At 46.1% G+C, this 14,290-nt stretch overlaps 1 protein-coding gene across 6 annotated transcripts in view; it reads right to left on the bottom strand.

Annotated features, from left to right (window-relative positions):
* Window positions 1-533: 533 nt before the first annotated feature.
* MPRIP (myosin phosphatase Rho interacting protein) overlaps window positions 534-14,290 on the bottom strand; it is a 259,002-nt gene continuing 245,245 nt past the window's right edge. For 3 of the 6 annotated variants that reach the window (XM_033915061.1, XM_033915058.1, XM_033915056.1), the window contains 2 exons: window positions 13,736-13,821; window positions 534-7,988 (listed from right to left, as the gene is read on the bottom strand). In XM_033915061.1, coding sequence (XP_033770952.1) covers window positions 7,917-7,988; window positions 13,736-13,821 — 158 coding nt within the window. In that variant the 3' untranslated portion in view covers window positions 534-7,916. Of the gene's footprint in view, window positions 7,989-11,817; window positions 11,884-13,735; window positions 13,822-14,290 lie in introns of all 6 variants that reach the window. The other 3 variants (XM_033915062.1, XM_033915059.1, XM_033915060.1) reach the window with 2 other exon arrangements.

Here is a 14,290-nt window from a genome sequence, read left to right on the forward strand (position 1 = left end):
CTGCAAGCAGGAGGGTGTGGACCTCCCTCCAGCCAATCTTCATTTTGACAGTATGGGGAGGATCTGGGCAGCAGCGGCCAAGGCAGGAGAGAACGGGCATCCCTCCTGGGAAACAACACGTTTTCCTGTGGGCATTACACAAGATGAGCTCCTTGTAATGCATTAGCATAGGGATCTCAGTAGCAGCCATGGAGAACCCTTTTGTGCATCGGGGCCCAAGTTGGAAGCCCTGATGCACAACATGTCCTGGAGCTCAGACAGCTGCTCAGTTCATTCACACTTAAGAACTGCCCCAGGGAATCAAGTGTGCACTGACACCTCCAAGATGGTCAAGGCTTCAAGCTTTTCTGGTCTGGGATATTGAAGAGAACATGGATGGAGCCATCACCAAAGAAACACCTGTGTATTAGAGAACATGGCCTTTTACCTGCCGTCATTACCACCCCCCAACAAACACCCTCCTTACCCCCTACAGAAAACCCCCTCAAAACCACCACCACCACCGTTTGAAGAATAAATAATTACACACTGCGTGCTTTGAATACTATACAGGTTTTAAATTATCTTAAAGAGAATTTTAAAAAGGCATCTTTAAAAATGTGGAAAATAGGAAACAAGGTACAAAGAACATGCAGGTGCTTTAAATATTCACAACAAAGGGATACAAAAAGCTGCGGTAATTCTGCTCCAGTCCATTTACAAGACGGCTGTGGCTGTTTTAGCAGGGTCCATGGAACCTCTCCTGCCATTGTTATATTAATCAGGGATCCTCTCTTTTAAGAACATTTCAAGAAACATAACTGGGCTGCTGTCATGCATTGTGTTGGGGGGAAGGGGCCCTTCGTGGAGCAGTATAGGTTCTTAGAGACACACATCCTCCTCCACGCATGTCAAGAACCTTGCACAAAGATACTAAAAGGAAAAGCTGGAAACTACCCGACTAGGCCATTTCTCTCAGTTTCCTCACTTAAGCAGAGCCAACCAACAGACTAAGGAACTTAGTAATATCACATTTGGTTATCTCTGACTAAAAAAAGACAGGGATTCCTAAACTGATCCTAGGGAGACCAGTTATGTTTCTAAGACATACACAGCATATGCATGAAACAAATCTGAATGCACTGAAACTCCATCACAAATTTCTCACACATATTCACCTTGAATATCCTGAAACCCTGACTGTCTACAGAGGTCTAGGATGGGTCTGATAAACAAAACTTTCATAGCACAGGTCAGGTTAATCCTATACTGGGTCTTACTCCAAAGAGTGCATGGAATCTTGGCTCCGATTTTATTCATTAAATCAGTGGAAAAATCTAAGTACGAGTCCAGGCATGCAAGAGCGTAAAACTAGAAATGAGCCTTGTTCTTAGGTCACTCAGCAACCTGCTTCTGAAAGATATTTACTGAAGAATTCTCAAGGCCAACATAATTAGAGAGAAAAAAAACAGGTGAGGGCTAAATCTAAACTAAACAATCTGTTATGTATGTTGAGAATTCAATGCATTTGCCTTGGTCAATCAGTATCTTCCAATCCTCTAAGAGGAGCAGTGATGGCACAAGGGCTTGTGGCATCTGAGCCAGCCTTTGCTTTGGTGCACCCTTAGGGCCTCATTGGCTCTCTTCATGTCCCTTCCTGCCAGCATGCATGCAATCAGCTGCTTCACTCCCAACTGCTGTGCTCCCTGCACTGTTGCTGGACCTGCTTAGGTTTAAATGCAATGCCATTCTCAGCCAGCAGAGCGGCATACTCTAGCTGCTATTAACGATGAGCTGGGAGAGCAGGCATTTAGCACTCGAGCTCTGGCACCCTCTCAGCCAGTGCCTCACTGATTCATGCCTCAAGCCAGCAGTCCAGTGGCTTTCAACCCAGACCTCAGGTCTAACCCCACCCAATCGGGTAACGGGTTTATGCAAATCTACCTCCTGCATATTCATTATGTATATTCTAAAAAACAAAGCAGTTATGTGATTCCCTTGCATAGCTGGACAACACTTCCATGTGCATACAACTCGGGGAATACCAAATGGAAACTGATGGGAGAACAGAACCTGTCACTTCTTACCCATTTTGCTGGGAAAAAGCATACAGAAACCCTATCTTACCTCCTCCATTGCCAGAGAATGCAGCCACTGCTGAATTAGCTGCCCTTCCAAATGCCTTGAGCATTGGGTAGCTGCTCAGAGGGCCAATTACAAGTAGACCAAATAGGCTTGTACGCTCAACAGTGTGAGTGGAAGAACATTTCTTACATGATGCTTAGCCAGACTGGTTTGAGCTACGACTCCTGCCAAAACTTTATAATGAGGGACAATCTAGTTTGATTGGAAAATCTCTCTCCCCTCCCCAACACACGCTGCCACTCCAGGTTCATTCACTCAGCTTTGAGATACAATCTCAGTAATCCTAATGCCAACGTGTTCTGGTTGCTGCTGGAGATATTTCTAAGTGACCCCCAGTTCTCCTGCATTATTTAAAATATTAAAATTTGTGTTAAGCATGGCCTCATATCCAGAGGTGGATAAAGTGCATCCTTCAGACTTGCCCTGCTTATATCCTTATTGCCATCTCCCAGCTCATTCCTTCATGATTTTCTTGAGTAGGGCTCAACTTGGGCCTGGTTAGCCCTTACTCGGGGGAACGTGCAGCAAAAAGCCAGAGTGTGGTAAGGATTACCTAACCGTACCCACATCTGACAATGCCGACATTGTTGCATACTTTCAGTTAATGGATATTTGCTTTGGGGTGAAAGGCAGGGAAGGAAAACATCAAAATTAATCCCAATATCCTGATTCTAAGATGTTCCCCTTCAAGTTATGCTCATTGCATTTGCCAAAGGAGTTGCTGAAATTACACTTTGCCTCCAAAATAAGGACCTATCCATCTTCAGCTAGAACGGGCTCTATAGCTTAACAGACGTCATACTGTTGCCAATACTTCACCCTTTTTTTCCGGCCTTCCTGCTGGAGAGGTCACAAATAAATCTGGTAAAGGATGGGCAAATTTGAGCTTGTAACCTTGAAGAATATCGAATACCCAACGTTATTATTTGCATCCAGGCCTCCACATAGTCTAACAGCTGTCCCCCAATTAGCAGGCGGGAAGTCTCTGGGGTCATTGTGCCTTTTTATGTGGTTGTCGCAAGACAAGAGCTGGAGAATTCAGTCGCCTATCACCAGCAAACCTCTGTTGTGATCCTAGATAGAGTCTCTGGGATGAGGCTCCACCTGCGAATTGCCTAAAACGCCGTGAGCCTTGAAAATTAGATTGCGCCACCCTTCTAGGAGGTCAAGGCCTGCTGTCTGGTAAGGATTTTGGGCAATAATCCGCTACACTAGCCATTAGATTGTCCAATCCTTTTCCAAATAACATCTGTCATTTGAAGGGCTGCTTACTAAACATAATCTTGGACACAATCTCTTGTCCACTGTATGATCTAAAGCATTCTACAGGCTGAGATGGAATAAGCATGAATTTTGCTCATAACTCTGATAATATCATATAGCGCATCAGCGATATAATCCACCCCTGCCTGAATGAGCTGGGGAGAAGGGTTGTCATGCACTGGGGGACTCCGTTGCAACCTGGTATGGCAGCCCGGGCCACAAATGAGCCCACTGATGCCACTTTAATGCCCAAGACTAATGCCTCAAACTGTCTTTTCAGGATCATATCCAATCTGTGATCCTTTGCATCCTTCAAGACCACTCCTCCCTTGCTCGAGAGTGTTGCATTTAGTCATCTGGGCTACTGGAGAATCCATTTTTGGCTGCGTAAACAGCTGCTGACATTCCTAAGCCATAGGATACAACCTAGACATGGTCTTAGTCACCTTCAAGGACCCCTCAGGGGCATCCCAGTGCTCTATGACTATGACATTAATATCAGGATGCCAGGGAAAGGATGTGGGTTGACTTCATACTGATCATGACATAACACTGTGTGTTCAATGTTGTCAGGGGTTCTAGATTTAATTCCTGCAAGGAGTCTGTAAGGATTTCCAGCAACACCATGAGTTCCAACAGGCATTGGACAGACTGGCCATCTGGTTACTAGTCCCTATTTGGGATCCTGCATCGCCCATTAGAGAAGCTGCACTCTGAGACAGTAAAGGCATGGAATCAGACTCCCCATCTGCAGTGTCTAGATCAGATTGGACCTCATCTTCTTGAGCAGGATCCTTTTACGAGAAGCACAACCGTCATGAGCAGACTTGCTTGTGCTACCTCCATCACATTTCCAAGTAGCCATGGTGAAACTGGACTGTTTAAATAGGCTTGCCACATGAGATTCACAAAATTAGGGGTAAACCCCTGCCAAGGTAGCTCCAGGACCTCCAAAGGAGAGTCCAGCTTCCATCTGCTCCTCGGCGTGTCAAGCTACTACCTCAGGGTTTTGGGGGGTGACATTTTCCCCACAGATGCAATGCCCTATGGCTCCCCAATCCTAGAGACCTCTGAGGGGGCTAAGCCCAAGGCTCCTGCCCTCCTCATGTGCCCCACAGCACATGGTGCATGGGCACTTCTCAGCCAATCAACCAGAGCATGATACAGGGGGTAATAAAGTCTGAGGAGTCCATAAACTAAACAAAATCAGGAAATCCAAGATGGCCGCAGCGGCAGTTTTTTAACACCAAAAAATGGCCATATCAAAGCACGAAAATACCTACAAAGGGGAGAGAACCACCCTTTAGGCAGCCTCAGAAACTTTGAAATAGGCACTTTAGAACACCCCCCAATTTTGTCTATATGCTTCAAAAAACCTGTACTTACTGTGACATCCAGTGCTGTAATGGTACCTCAGCTGGGATATGGAGAAGTTCTGCCTCAAAAATGAATGTCCAGTTCCAAAATGCTAAGATATTTGGCTGCAAAAGGAGGAGGTGGAATGCAGCCAAACGGTGGCCCAAACAGCCTATGCTCAAGCTCCCGATAAATAATTGGAGGATAAGCTAGCTTCTAGAACAGACACCTAGCTCCTTAAATATTTAATCAGGCTGGCTGAACAGGTACCCGAGGGATTGGTCTGCCAGCTGCAGATACCCCAGTCTGCTTCTTCTTCTCTCAGGCAGAGTTGCCCCAGTAACACTTGGGACCTCTAAGGCACTAAAACTTCCAAAACTCAGACTAATAACCCGAAAATCAAAAGGTTTTAAAACAGGGAGCTGATGAGAAAGACACTTTTCAGCTTGCATGCAAAAGGAAAAACTGAAGGGGGCAGCACAGTACACTGGATACGGAGGACAGTGTATTGAATACCCATCCACTTATTGCACTAGAAAGAGACAATATTCTACCCAGAAAAGTTATAGTAGTGAAAGGGAAAATTGAATTTGTATTTTTGTTTCCTTTTGACATCATTGAAAGACTCCACCTCATGCTTTCATATCAGTCAAGTTAACTTCCCATACTCCTGGGCTGCTTTTCTGCAAAAAAAAAAAAAAAAAGGGAAGCTCAAAAGTCCAGCTTTCACCTTTCTCAACACATTCTATTTGGAAACAGAAGCCTAGATGTCTCTTCTGTGCAATGTTTCTTAGGGATGCAGTAGTAACCAAGAACCCCTCCTCCGGATTTCAAGGGAGAATATATAAAGGCAGATATCAGAGGACAGGTGTCGGCTATTCAGGCACAAAATATGAATGTATGCAATCTACTGTGATATGGACATAAACACCAAATGAGGGATGAGCTATGGAAGAATCAGTACAAGAGCAGATTAATCAAAACAAAATGAAGAGCAGAGCACCAAGTCCCATCCAGCTGGAGTGGCCAAGCCCTACCTGTTAAATTTTAGTACATTTTTCCATTTTACTCATGTTTTTAATTCTGCCACCAGAAGCAGTTTATGGACCGATGAATTCTGATTTTAAGGATAATAAAATGTCCTCCTCCCTTCTCCCATTTAAACTCGTGACCGTTCCAACACTGTGGATGTCGGAATGCACTGGATGTGATCACTGTTGCATGGCAGTGCCATCCATACCAAGAAAGAGAGAGGAGCATTTTTGTCTCCTGTTCAGTGCCCGGGATCACACCATGGAGCCAAACAATGCAGCTGAAGCTGCAGAGCTTTGCACAAAACATTACAAAAAAAAAAAAAAAAGGTCAGGTCTGGGCACAGCATTGTCCACCTTCACCTCCAATTACAGAACCCTAAATGGTTACCTCTGCTGCAGAGCTCACATCTAAAAGACTGCTAGGAAGATGCTAGTCCAATGGCTGCCCACGGGCACAGTGACATTATCTTCATCTAGTCCTACTGGGTTACAGAGTCCTGGCTCCCATGGAATGCTTTGGCACTCCCTCCCCCAGGCTCAGTGCAACTTTACTATCCCTCAGAACCAGCCAGAACTTTAGGGGAGGGAAGTCAGGAGTTCACATACTTCAGAGATCTGGGATCTTATGAAAATTCAGTATCAAACCTCAGATACCCCCAACTACATCAGTCAGCTAAAAGCTGGAATACTAAACCAACTGAAGATGGCACATGTTACAGGCAGAGGACAGGAGGGTTGGTATGCAGAAGAAAACACCTCAGGGCTGCAGTAAGTTCAGGGACATTCGGTCTTCCATTTATTCCTCCACTGGACACGCTCTATATTGTGCAGAAACACACATAGGAAGTACCAAGACCCCCCCTGCTTCCATTAGGAACTTTACCCCCCCACCCTACCAAGTATAAAAATTCTCCATCTGACTCCCTCGTCATTTCCCTGAAAGCCTTGCCATGTTGAAGACAGTCTTACTTGACACAAAAGAAAACAGTCTCTAGCTGATGTATGTGTGACACCAAAGTTCATAAGGGCCTATTGGATCCAAGGAGCTTGGGAGAATTTGGAAAAACATTTTTGCAGCTGCTCCCAGGGGAACGTTGAGCAAATAAGGGAATTTCAGTGCACCGAGCCAATTCCAGATCTGCATGTTTACAGGTCATGGGGGCTTGTGGAAAACTGGAAAGGGAAGCAGGTTTGGGTGGGGAGATGGTCAACTTTAAAGTGAGATTCTCCCTGTGTGCTTCATCCATCTCCTTAAGATACAGGAGTCTGGTGTAGCAACACAGAACAGTTGGGAGATGGTGAGATTTGCTAAAGGTATATATGTTTGTGAGAATCAGGGGGGCCTGTGCTATAACTGTTTATGCTAAGGGCAAAGAATCGGGAGGGGGTGCCTCATTCTGTTGCCGAGGCACCCCAATATGCCTAACACACAAGGTATGCACCACAGTTCCAGGGCAGACTCTTCCTACCCATCCGTATGACCAATCAAGGGTTAATGGGGATTGGAAACATGCCTCCCTCGGCCAGTAAAGTCCACGGTCTCTGTTGTACTCTGGTCAGGTCCGTTCCGTCTTCTCTGGCCTTGCCACACTGCTGGGCCTGGGTTTCACCCACAGAATAATGAATTTTGTCCAAGAACTGGAACACAAGTTTGACTCTTCAGTGCTTTGGCTCACTAAAGGGAAGGCAGTCAAGAATTACCAGTGAAGGCCGGTCAAAGGCAATGCCCATCTACAAACAGTAGTGTGCCTGGCCCTGTACCAACACCAGGGACTTGGTACCTAGAGCTAGCTTACTGACAGGCTGCTAAGCCTTAATACTGATACTTAGTGAGAGAGCTTACAGTAGAGGACACAGTTCAGTGATAAGCCAAGTTAAGGGGATGCTGGGGAGGTTCCTTTCTCCTGATCGCCCCAGATTATAGTGTGAGCAAGAGAGATACAAACTGACGTGGTGGAGTGTGACGATCCACTGTCTGTCTTCCAGCTGGCCCCTGTGCAGGGAAAGGTCACCAGGAGAGTTAAGAGAACGCAGCAATGTTCTTTTCGCAAGCTGGGAAATGCGCATGTACAATGTCCGAGGAGTTGGAGTGCAGAAGGTGTGCGTGTGGACGAGAAGTTGCAGGTCAGGCAGGGAGACTTAATGCTTCTTCAGGTCTCTGGATTCGAAGAGCTTGAGTCGCTCCTGCACTGTGAGACCTTCCTTCAGACTCTAGGCACAAAGAAAAGTCTTTAAGAAAGAAACAACACAAGCTAGCGTCAAGGAGAGGGTCGCCATTTCAAAAGCATTGGTATTGAAGGAGAAACAGTGTGGGATGCTGGGACAGGAAGAGTGTGGCCTAAGAGGAGAGATTAGTGTAACATGCCAAGGCCATAGAGAGAGATTAAACCATTATCGATTAATCCACAGGGAGAATACATTCTTTATGTAATTAAACAGCGAAAAATAACAAGCTGGCAGAATGTCCCCAAAATAAGCCACACGATCTGGTCCTGAAACTCAACTTGCCCACAGGCCGCACTGGGGATTTGTATTTTAGGTGAATCAAGAAACACAAAATTTTCTGACATTTCCTACACATACAGAAAAGCAATTTTTTTTTTTTAAATTATTGCCTTATTGGAGATGATTTAAAGAAGTTGTAGATCCGGACCCTTTCATCTCAGTTTCGCCAGCTTAGCAACACAATAGAGCCTGGGCTTTAAACTGACCCTGGGTTACTGCAGGATTTGCAGCAGCCTTGATGGAACCCTTGTTAAAACTCTCTCCCACTCCCATCTGCAAACCCAGCTACAGAACACCAAAGGTGCCAGCGCTGACAATTAACTCAGAGTTTTAGAAGGACAGGAGCAAACAAGTTTAGTGAGGACTCGGGAAGGAAGAAGAGGTGACACTTGCTGAAGCTATAAAGCAGATCTGAAACAAACTCGAAGGGGGTGCTTAAGATTCATTTTAAAATGGCATGAAAATGTAGCAAAATTAAAGTACAAAAAATTGTCAACAAAGTTCTTTAAAAAAAAAAATTCCTTTTAAGGCTAGTTATATGAAAATATTTTGAGTCGTCATAAAATGACACCCCACAAAAGGACAAAAATAAGCCTAGCTATGCACACACAACACAGCTGACCTGTGGGATGCATTGTCACAAGACATTAGGGGGACAAACAGTGTAATCGAGGTTAGGAAGGGCTTAAGACCTTAAACATCCCTACACAAGGTTCTGATGAAACTAGATGGATATGCCTGACTGAATAGACATTTCAATTTTGGACTGGGGGGGGGGAAACAAAACAAAACAAGAAAAGGCAATAATGAGACTCCTTGTGTGTCACTTTTTCAGACCGTTATATGAATGAATTCACATATAACAGTCAAAAATACAGATAAAGAGATGCTCCCACTGAGTTCCAAGTCAGTTCTACGTTATGAATAAAGATCCCAGTGGAAACATCTATTCACTCCTACTTTTGGCTGTTCTCTTTTTTTTTTTTCGGGGGGGGGGAAGGGGGGGAGGAGGGATGGCTGGGAAATGGGCAGCATTCCTTCCCGATTCCCTTTTGGTTTCTGGGTCAGTTAGAAATGGGATTAGGTCCAGGTACCATGAGCCTTCCTCTCTAAGTATTTAGGGGGTTCTTCGCTTGTTTAACAACTCACCCCCCTCCCTTCAACTCACTTGGCAGTCACTGCAACAATGGTGCGCAGCAAGGGCCACCCAGCGGAGCCCAGATCTGGCCACTAGGTGCCACTGTTCTTCAGAGATCAAGGACATTCCCTGCACCCTCCCATGATTTATGGGTACGATCTATCAACTGGGCCTGCTGCAGCCTGTCCTGTTTCTCTTTATAAACTAATTAAGGAGAATAGACCACAAGATGGCAGAAGTGTGTACAAAGAATGCCTCTGGAACATTTCTAACTGCTTGGTGCTTCTATTACTTGTAAAAATGCCAGATACATAGATTTTCCCCTTTAAACAACTAATTAACAGAGCTGTGGATATGAACGTATTAATTGTGTGGCAGATGTGCCACCAAGGTTTATCCTATTTTCTTAGTGGTGGGGCAGAGGAATTTTTATTTTTTTTTTTTTAAGGAACTGGCACACTTTTCCAGTTCCCCGAGGGCTTCCAGCACAGTTTTGAACCAGCCTCTGTGAGGTATTATACCTCATCCTTTGTAAGCGATTGCCCAGATTTTTATAAATTTCCCTAGTTCAGCTTCTACAGCAGCAGTCCCAAGTGAGGGGTGTCAGACTATGGCTTCCTCTATAACCCAGCAAACACCCATCATAGATCTAGTCAGCAGGTGTCGCTACTGAGTGATGGATGGGACTCCCTCAGGGGTTTTGAAAGCTGCCTCAAAAGCATCACCAGACAGTCCAGCAAAGCCAGGCCCGGGACCGTGAGATCAGGCCTCATATACAGCAGCATGAACTAATCAAAATCCAACTTACAGAATTCCCCAAAACTAACATCAAAGTCTTGTGAAAGGGAGTGCTTGCCATGTGCACAGCAGCTAAATGTTGAAATGTCTCCATGTGACAAAAGTTGCCTAGTTAGCATTTGTAAACGCTCAATGGGCCATTCTAGGGTCTGAGGGTGACTTATGGTCACTTTTGCTGATGTCTGGATTTCCCCGGATGGCTTTTCAAAACCCGGCCCTTTGTCTGAGTTTTGAGAAGCCTCCTCAAATCGCGTCAGGCCCAAGAGCAGGCAGCAGGCGCGTCTAGGGTGTCCAGATTTTCAGACTGGAAAATCTGGCAACCCTGCTGAATTTCACCCTCAGGCAGCATGTACAACCTTTCATACCATCTTCTGCTGCTCTAGTCCTACCCAACAGACCAAAAATTGCACAATATCAATGGCCCCTAAAGACTAGGTGAGCAAACAAGACTCCCACCGACTGTGGGAGCAGCCTAGTGCAGTTGCCTCGCAGTGCATGCACAAAGTGAATCCTGCAGAAGGGATTTGCGAGGGAATCCCGTGGTGCAGACATGTACGTGCAGCACATGCACAGGGCGAATCTGCTGTAGAGATGTGTGCAGGGAATCCCGTGGTGCAAATGTGAGCAGCGCATGCACAAAGTGAGTCTTGCAGTAGGGATGTGTGTGAGAAATCCCCTGGTGGAGATCAGTGCAGAAGAGCTAAAGAAGAAAAGGGTGCCCCTTTGCAGAAGAACAGAAACCATGTGAGGAGGTAGCCAACGCACACAACTGACCAAGTGTTTCTAAACTAATAGCAGATTGCGACAGGCCATCAGGCGGCTCGAAAGAACAATACAGACTAAGCACTGCTCTAAGTGGACACTGTTGACGGTGCTCATAAGAACATAAGAGCTGCCATACTGGGACAGACTGAAGGTCCATCAAGCCCAGTATCCTGTTTCCAACAGTGGCCAACCCATGTCCCAAGTACCTGGCAAGATCCCAAAGAGTGAAACAGATTTTATGCTGCTTATCCTAGAAATAAGCAGTGGAGTTCCCCGAGTCCATCTTAATTGTGGCTTATAGACTTCTCATTTAGGAAATTAGCCAAACCTTTTTTAAACCCCGCTAAGCTAACTACTTACACATGCATCTCTTGCAGCAGCACTATCTGTCAGAAGACAGCAGCTTTCAGTGCATTGCTCTTCATTTTATTCATGTCTATACATGTAGTACAAAATTATTAGGTGTGACCATTACTGGCCTAGAGAGATATTTCAGAAATTAATCATTGTACGAGCATGTTGAAACTCAGCCATCCGGCAACTCATTGGCCACACTTTGTCTTTCAAAATTCTGCTACATATAGATTTTATGTATTGTTATTTAAGCTTTATTTATTCCTCAAATATTTGTGTTTCACAATCTTTTTTCCAAGCTTTTTTTTAACTCCTTTAACAACATTTCATCAGTTGTTTGCACTGGCTATCCCCTCACTCCTCTTAGTTTGCAGATGTGTGCAATAGAATCCCAGAGTGCAAATGTGAGCAGTGCATGCACAGAGTGATCCTTGTGTCGTGGGTTAGAGTTTCACAGTTTTCTACTTGTGATTTGTTTACCTACGTGATGGGGAACCAAGACTCTGGTACGATTCAGTTATCCCATGAGACCTGCTCAATTACGGACTGTCAGAAGGAAGAGCAAAATAAAGAAACAGAAGGAAAAAGAAAATAAATCCTAAGTGCAACATTTCCCCCTTAAACAACCCCAAGTGCTTGCAAGAGACCTGCAGGCAGCAGAGAGCCCACAACCAAAAAGCAAAGCCGTGCAGCCCGAAATATACTGGAGAGCGAAGGCAGGAGGCCATCAGCAGCTGTTCAGAGTTGGTACATCAGTGTGGTGTGTTCCCTTGTGGCCCCTCCTCCACTTGCAAGGCGTTTACTTTTGACCTTCCTCTCGTTCCAGCATGTCATGTATATATGTCTATCTTTGTCTAATGCCCTTTGTCCAGTATCTTGTATACTTTTAATTTTTGTAAAACCGCTTTGAATTGGAAACTTTGCAATATGGGTGTCATGCATGTGCTTTTGGCCCCGCCTCCCTTTCAAATGCATGTGCTTTCAGTTCTGTCTGTCTTTGCAGTGTGGGTACAGTCTGCACTTTGGTCCTTTTCTTGGCAATGACGTCGTCTACGGTGCGTTTTCGGTCCCTCCTCCCTTTGCAATGTGGGTGCAGTGTGTGCGCTTTCGAGCCCCCGCCTCTCTTTGCAGTGCAAGTGACACGTACATAGGGTTACCAGTTGTCCAGATTTCCCAAGACACATCTTCCTTTTGAGGACGTGTCCGGGGGGGAGGGGGGGAGGTCCGGACGACTTTTCAAAACCCGGTACTTTGTCCGTGTTTTGAAAAGCTTCCCCTGAAATTGTGTTGGGCAAGAGGGCATCCACGCACGCCACGCGATGGCATCACGTGCGAGTGCATGTGACATTATCATGTCGCATTCACGTATGCACGGACATCCTCCTGCCTGACCAGGGCAAGCAGCGGGGGCGGGATTAGGGGCAGCACTGAGGCGGGACTGGGGGGGCGGGTATAGGGGGGTCCCGATTTTACGAATGTAAAATCTGGCAATCCTACACATGCCTCCCTTTGGTCATGTCTTTCTTTGCAGCCTGGGTACAGTGTTACTACAGGGTAGCCAAGTGCCGAGTATGAGCTCTTCTCTTCACTACAGCTCAGGCTAATGAGTGACCTGAGACGCTCTGACTTTCCAGCAGATGTAAGCAGTGGCAGAGCGAGGGTGAAAGGTGCTTGGGGCGGAGGCACCTCCCCTTTCCCTCATACCACCGCTGCGAGTAACACCCTCAATGTGCTCCTCGCGAACCTGGCAGCTCTCCCTCCGACGCTGCTTCCTATGAGCGGCACCCGGAAGCAGCGTTAGCGACAGAGGAATGCGTTGAAGCCGTTGCTTGCAGCAGTGAACAACTAGAGTTGCATGGGAAGGGAAGGGGGCACATGCTTGGCGAGGGGAGGAGTGGGAAGAGGTGGTTGGGTGCCAGCGCCCCCCCCCCCTCACTACGCTACTGGTTGTAAGTGAGTGCGAGCACAACCAACACTGAACAGCGACTTCTCCAAGGGTGTCTCAGGTTTCAATTTTCCTTCCAACACCTACTTTCCTGGTTTCTCTCCCCCCCCACCAGTTCTATTTTCTCCCCCCACTATGCTGCTAAAAATAAATCAAGGCGTTAAACAAGACACACGAAATCAAGTGATGAAATAGACACAGGCTCGGGGTGAATTCATACACAAGGTCAGACAGTGGGATCAGCTAAGTTTTCCCTAAAGCTCTTCCCTCCTCTTTGAATACTGGGTCATACTCGCTTCTTTCTGCCTTTATGGCGAGTGGGAAACCACTCTTATATCACACTCTAACATCTCACGGCCAGCCTCCCTCATTTTTTTTATTTTAACAGGCTGTCCCTCATCTTTCTTTCCAAGGTAATTTTCACAAGGCCGCAGGAACAGTTTTCAGACTCACCTTGGACCTCACGTTCCTCAGCTGTCTGCTAACACTGGAGCGATCTTTTTTCAAGAAATCAGGATTGCTTTTTGATTTCATGATATCTGGAGAAAGGGAAGACACCGCACACAGATTTATGAACTAAAAATATCTAAGACAGAGAGGTCAGGGCCTGCTGCTCCTCCATGGGATATGAGAGGCTGGGCCCAGTTTCAGTCAAGATTCATGAGACTTGATACACGAGTGCCAGAGCCTGCCGCTACCCACGCGATGTGTTGGACAAGGGGCAGATACCTGCATGACTAGGGTTACCAAACGTCTGGATTTCCCCAAACATGTCTTCCTTTTGAGGACATGTCCGGGGGTCCGGCTGGCTTTTCAAAACCCAACACTTTGAAAACTTTCTATCAAATCGCCATCGGGCAGGAGGACATCCATGTAGAGAGTTGCACGGGGAGAGAAATCCCACCCATCCCTTCCCATCCCCGTGAGGAATCCCTCCATCCCCACCCGTCCCCGCTCGTCCCTATAAACTTCAGAAATAGTTATTTCATTTAATTATGCTACTGAATT

The sequence above is a fragment of the Geotrypetes seraphini genome, chromosome 11 (genome assembly GCF_902459505.1).
Source record: "Geotrypetes seraphini chromosome 11, aGeoSer1.1, whole genome shotgun sequence".
In the NCBI taxonomy this organism is placed as follows: Eukaryota; Metazoa; Chordata; class Amphibia; order Gymnophiona; family Dermophiidae; genus Geotrypetes; species Geotrypetes seraphini.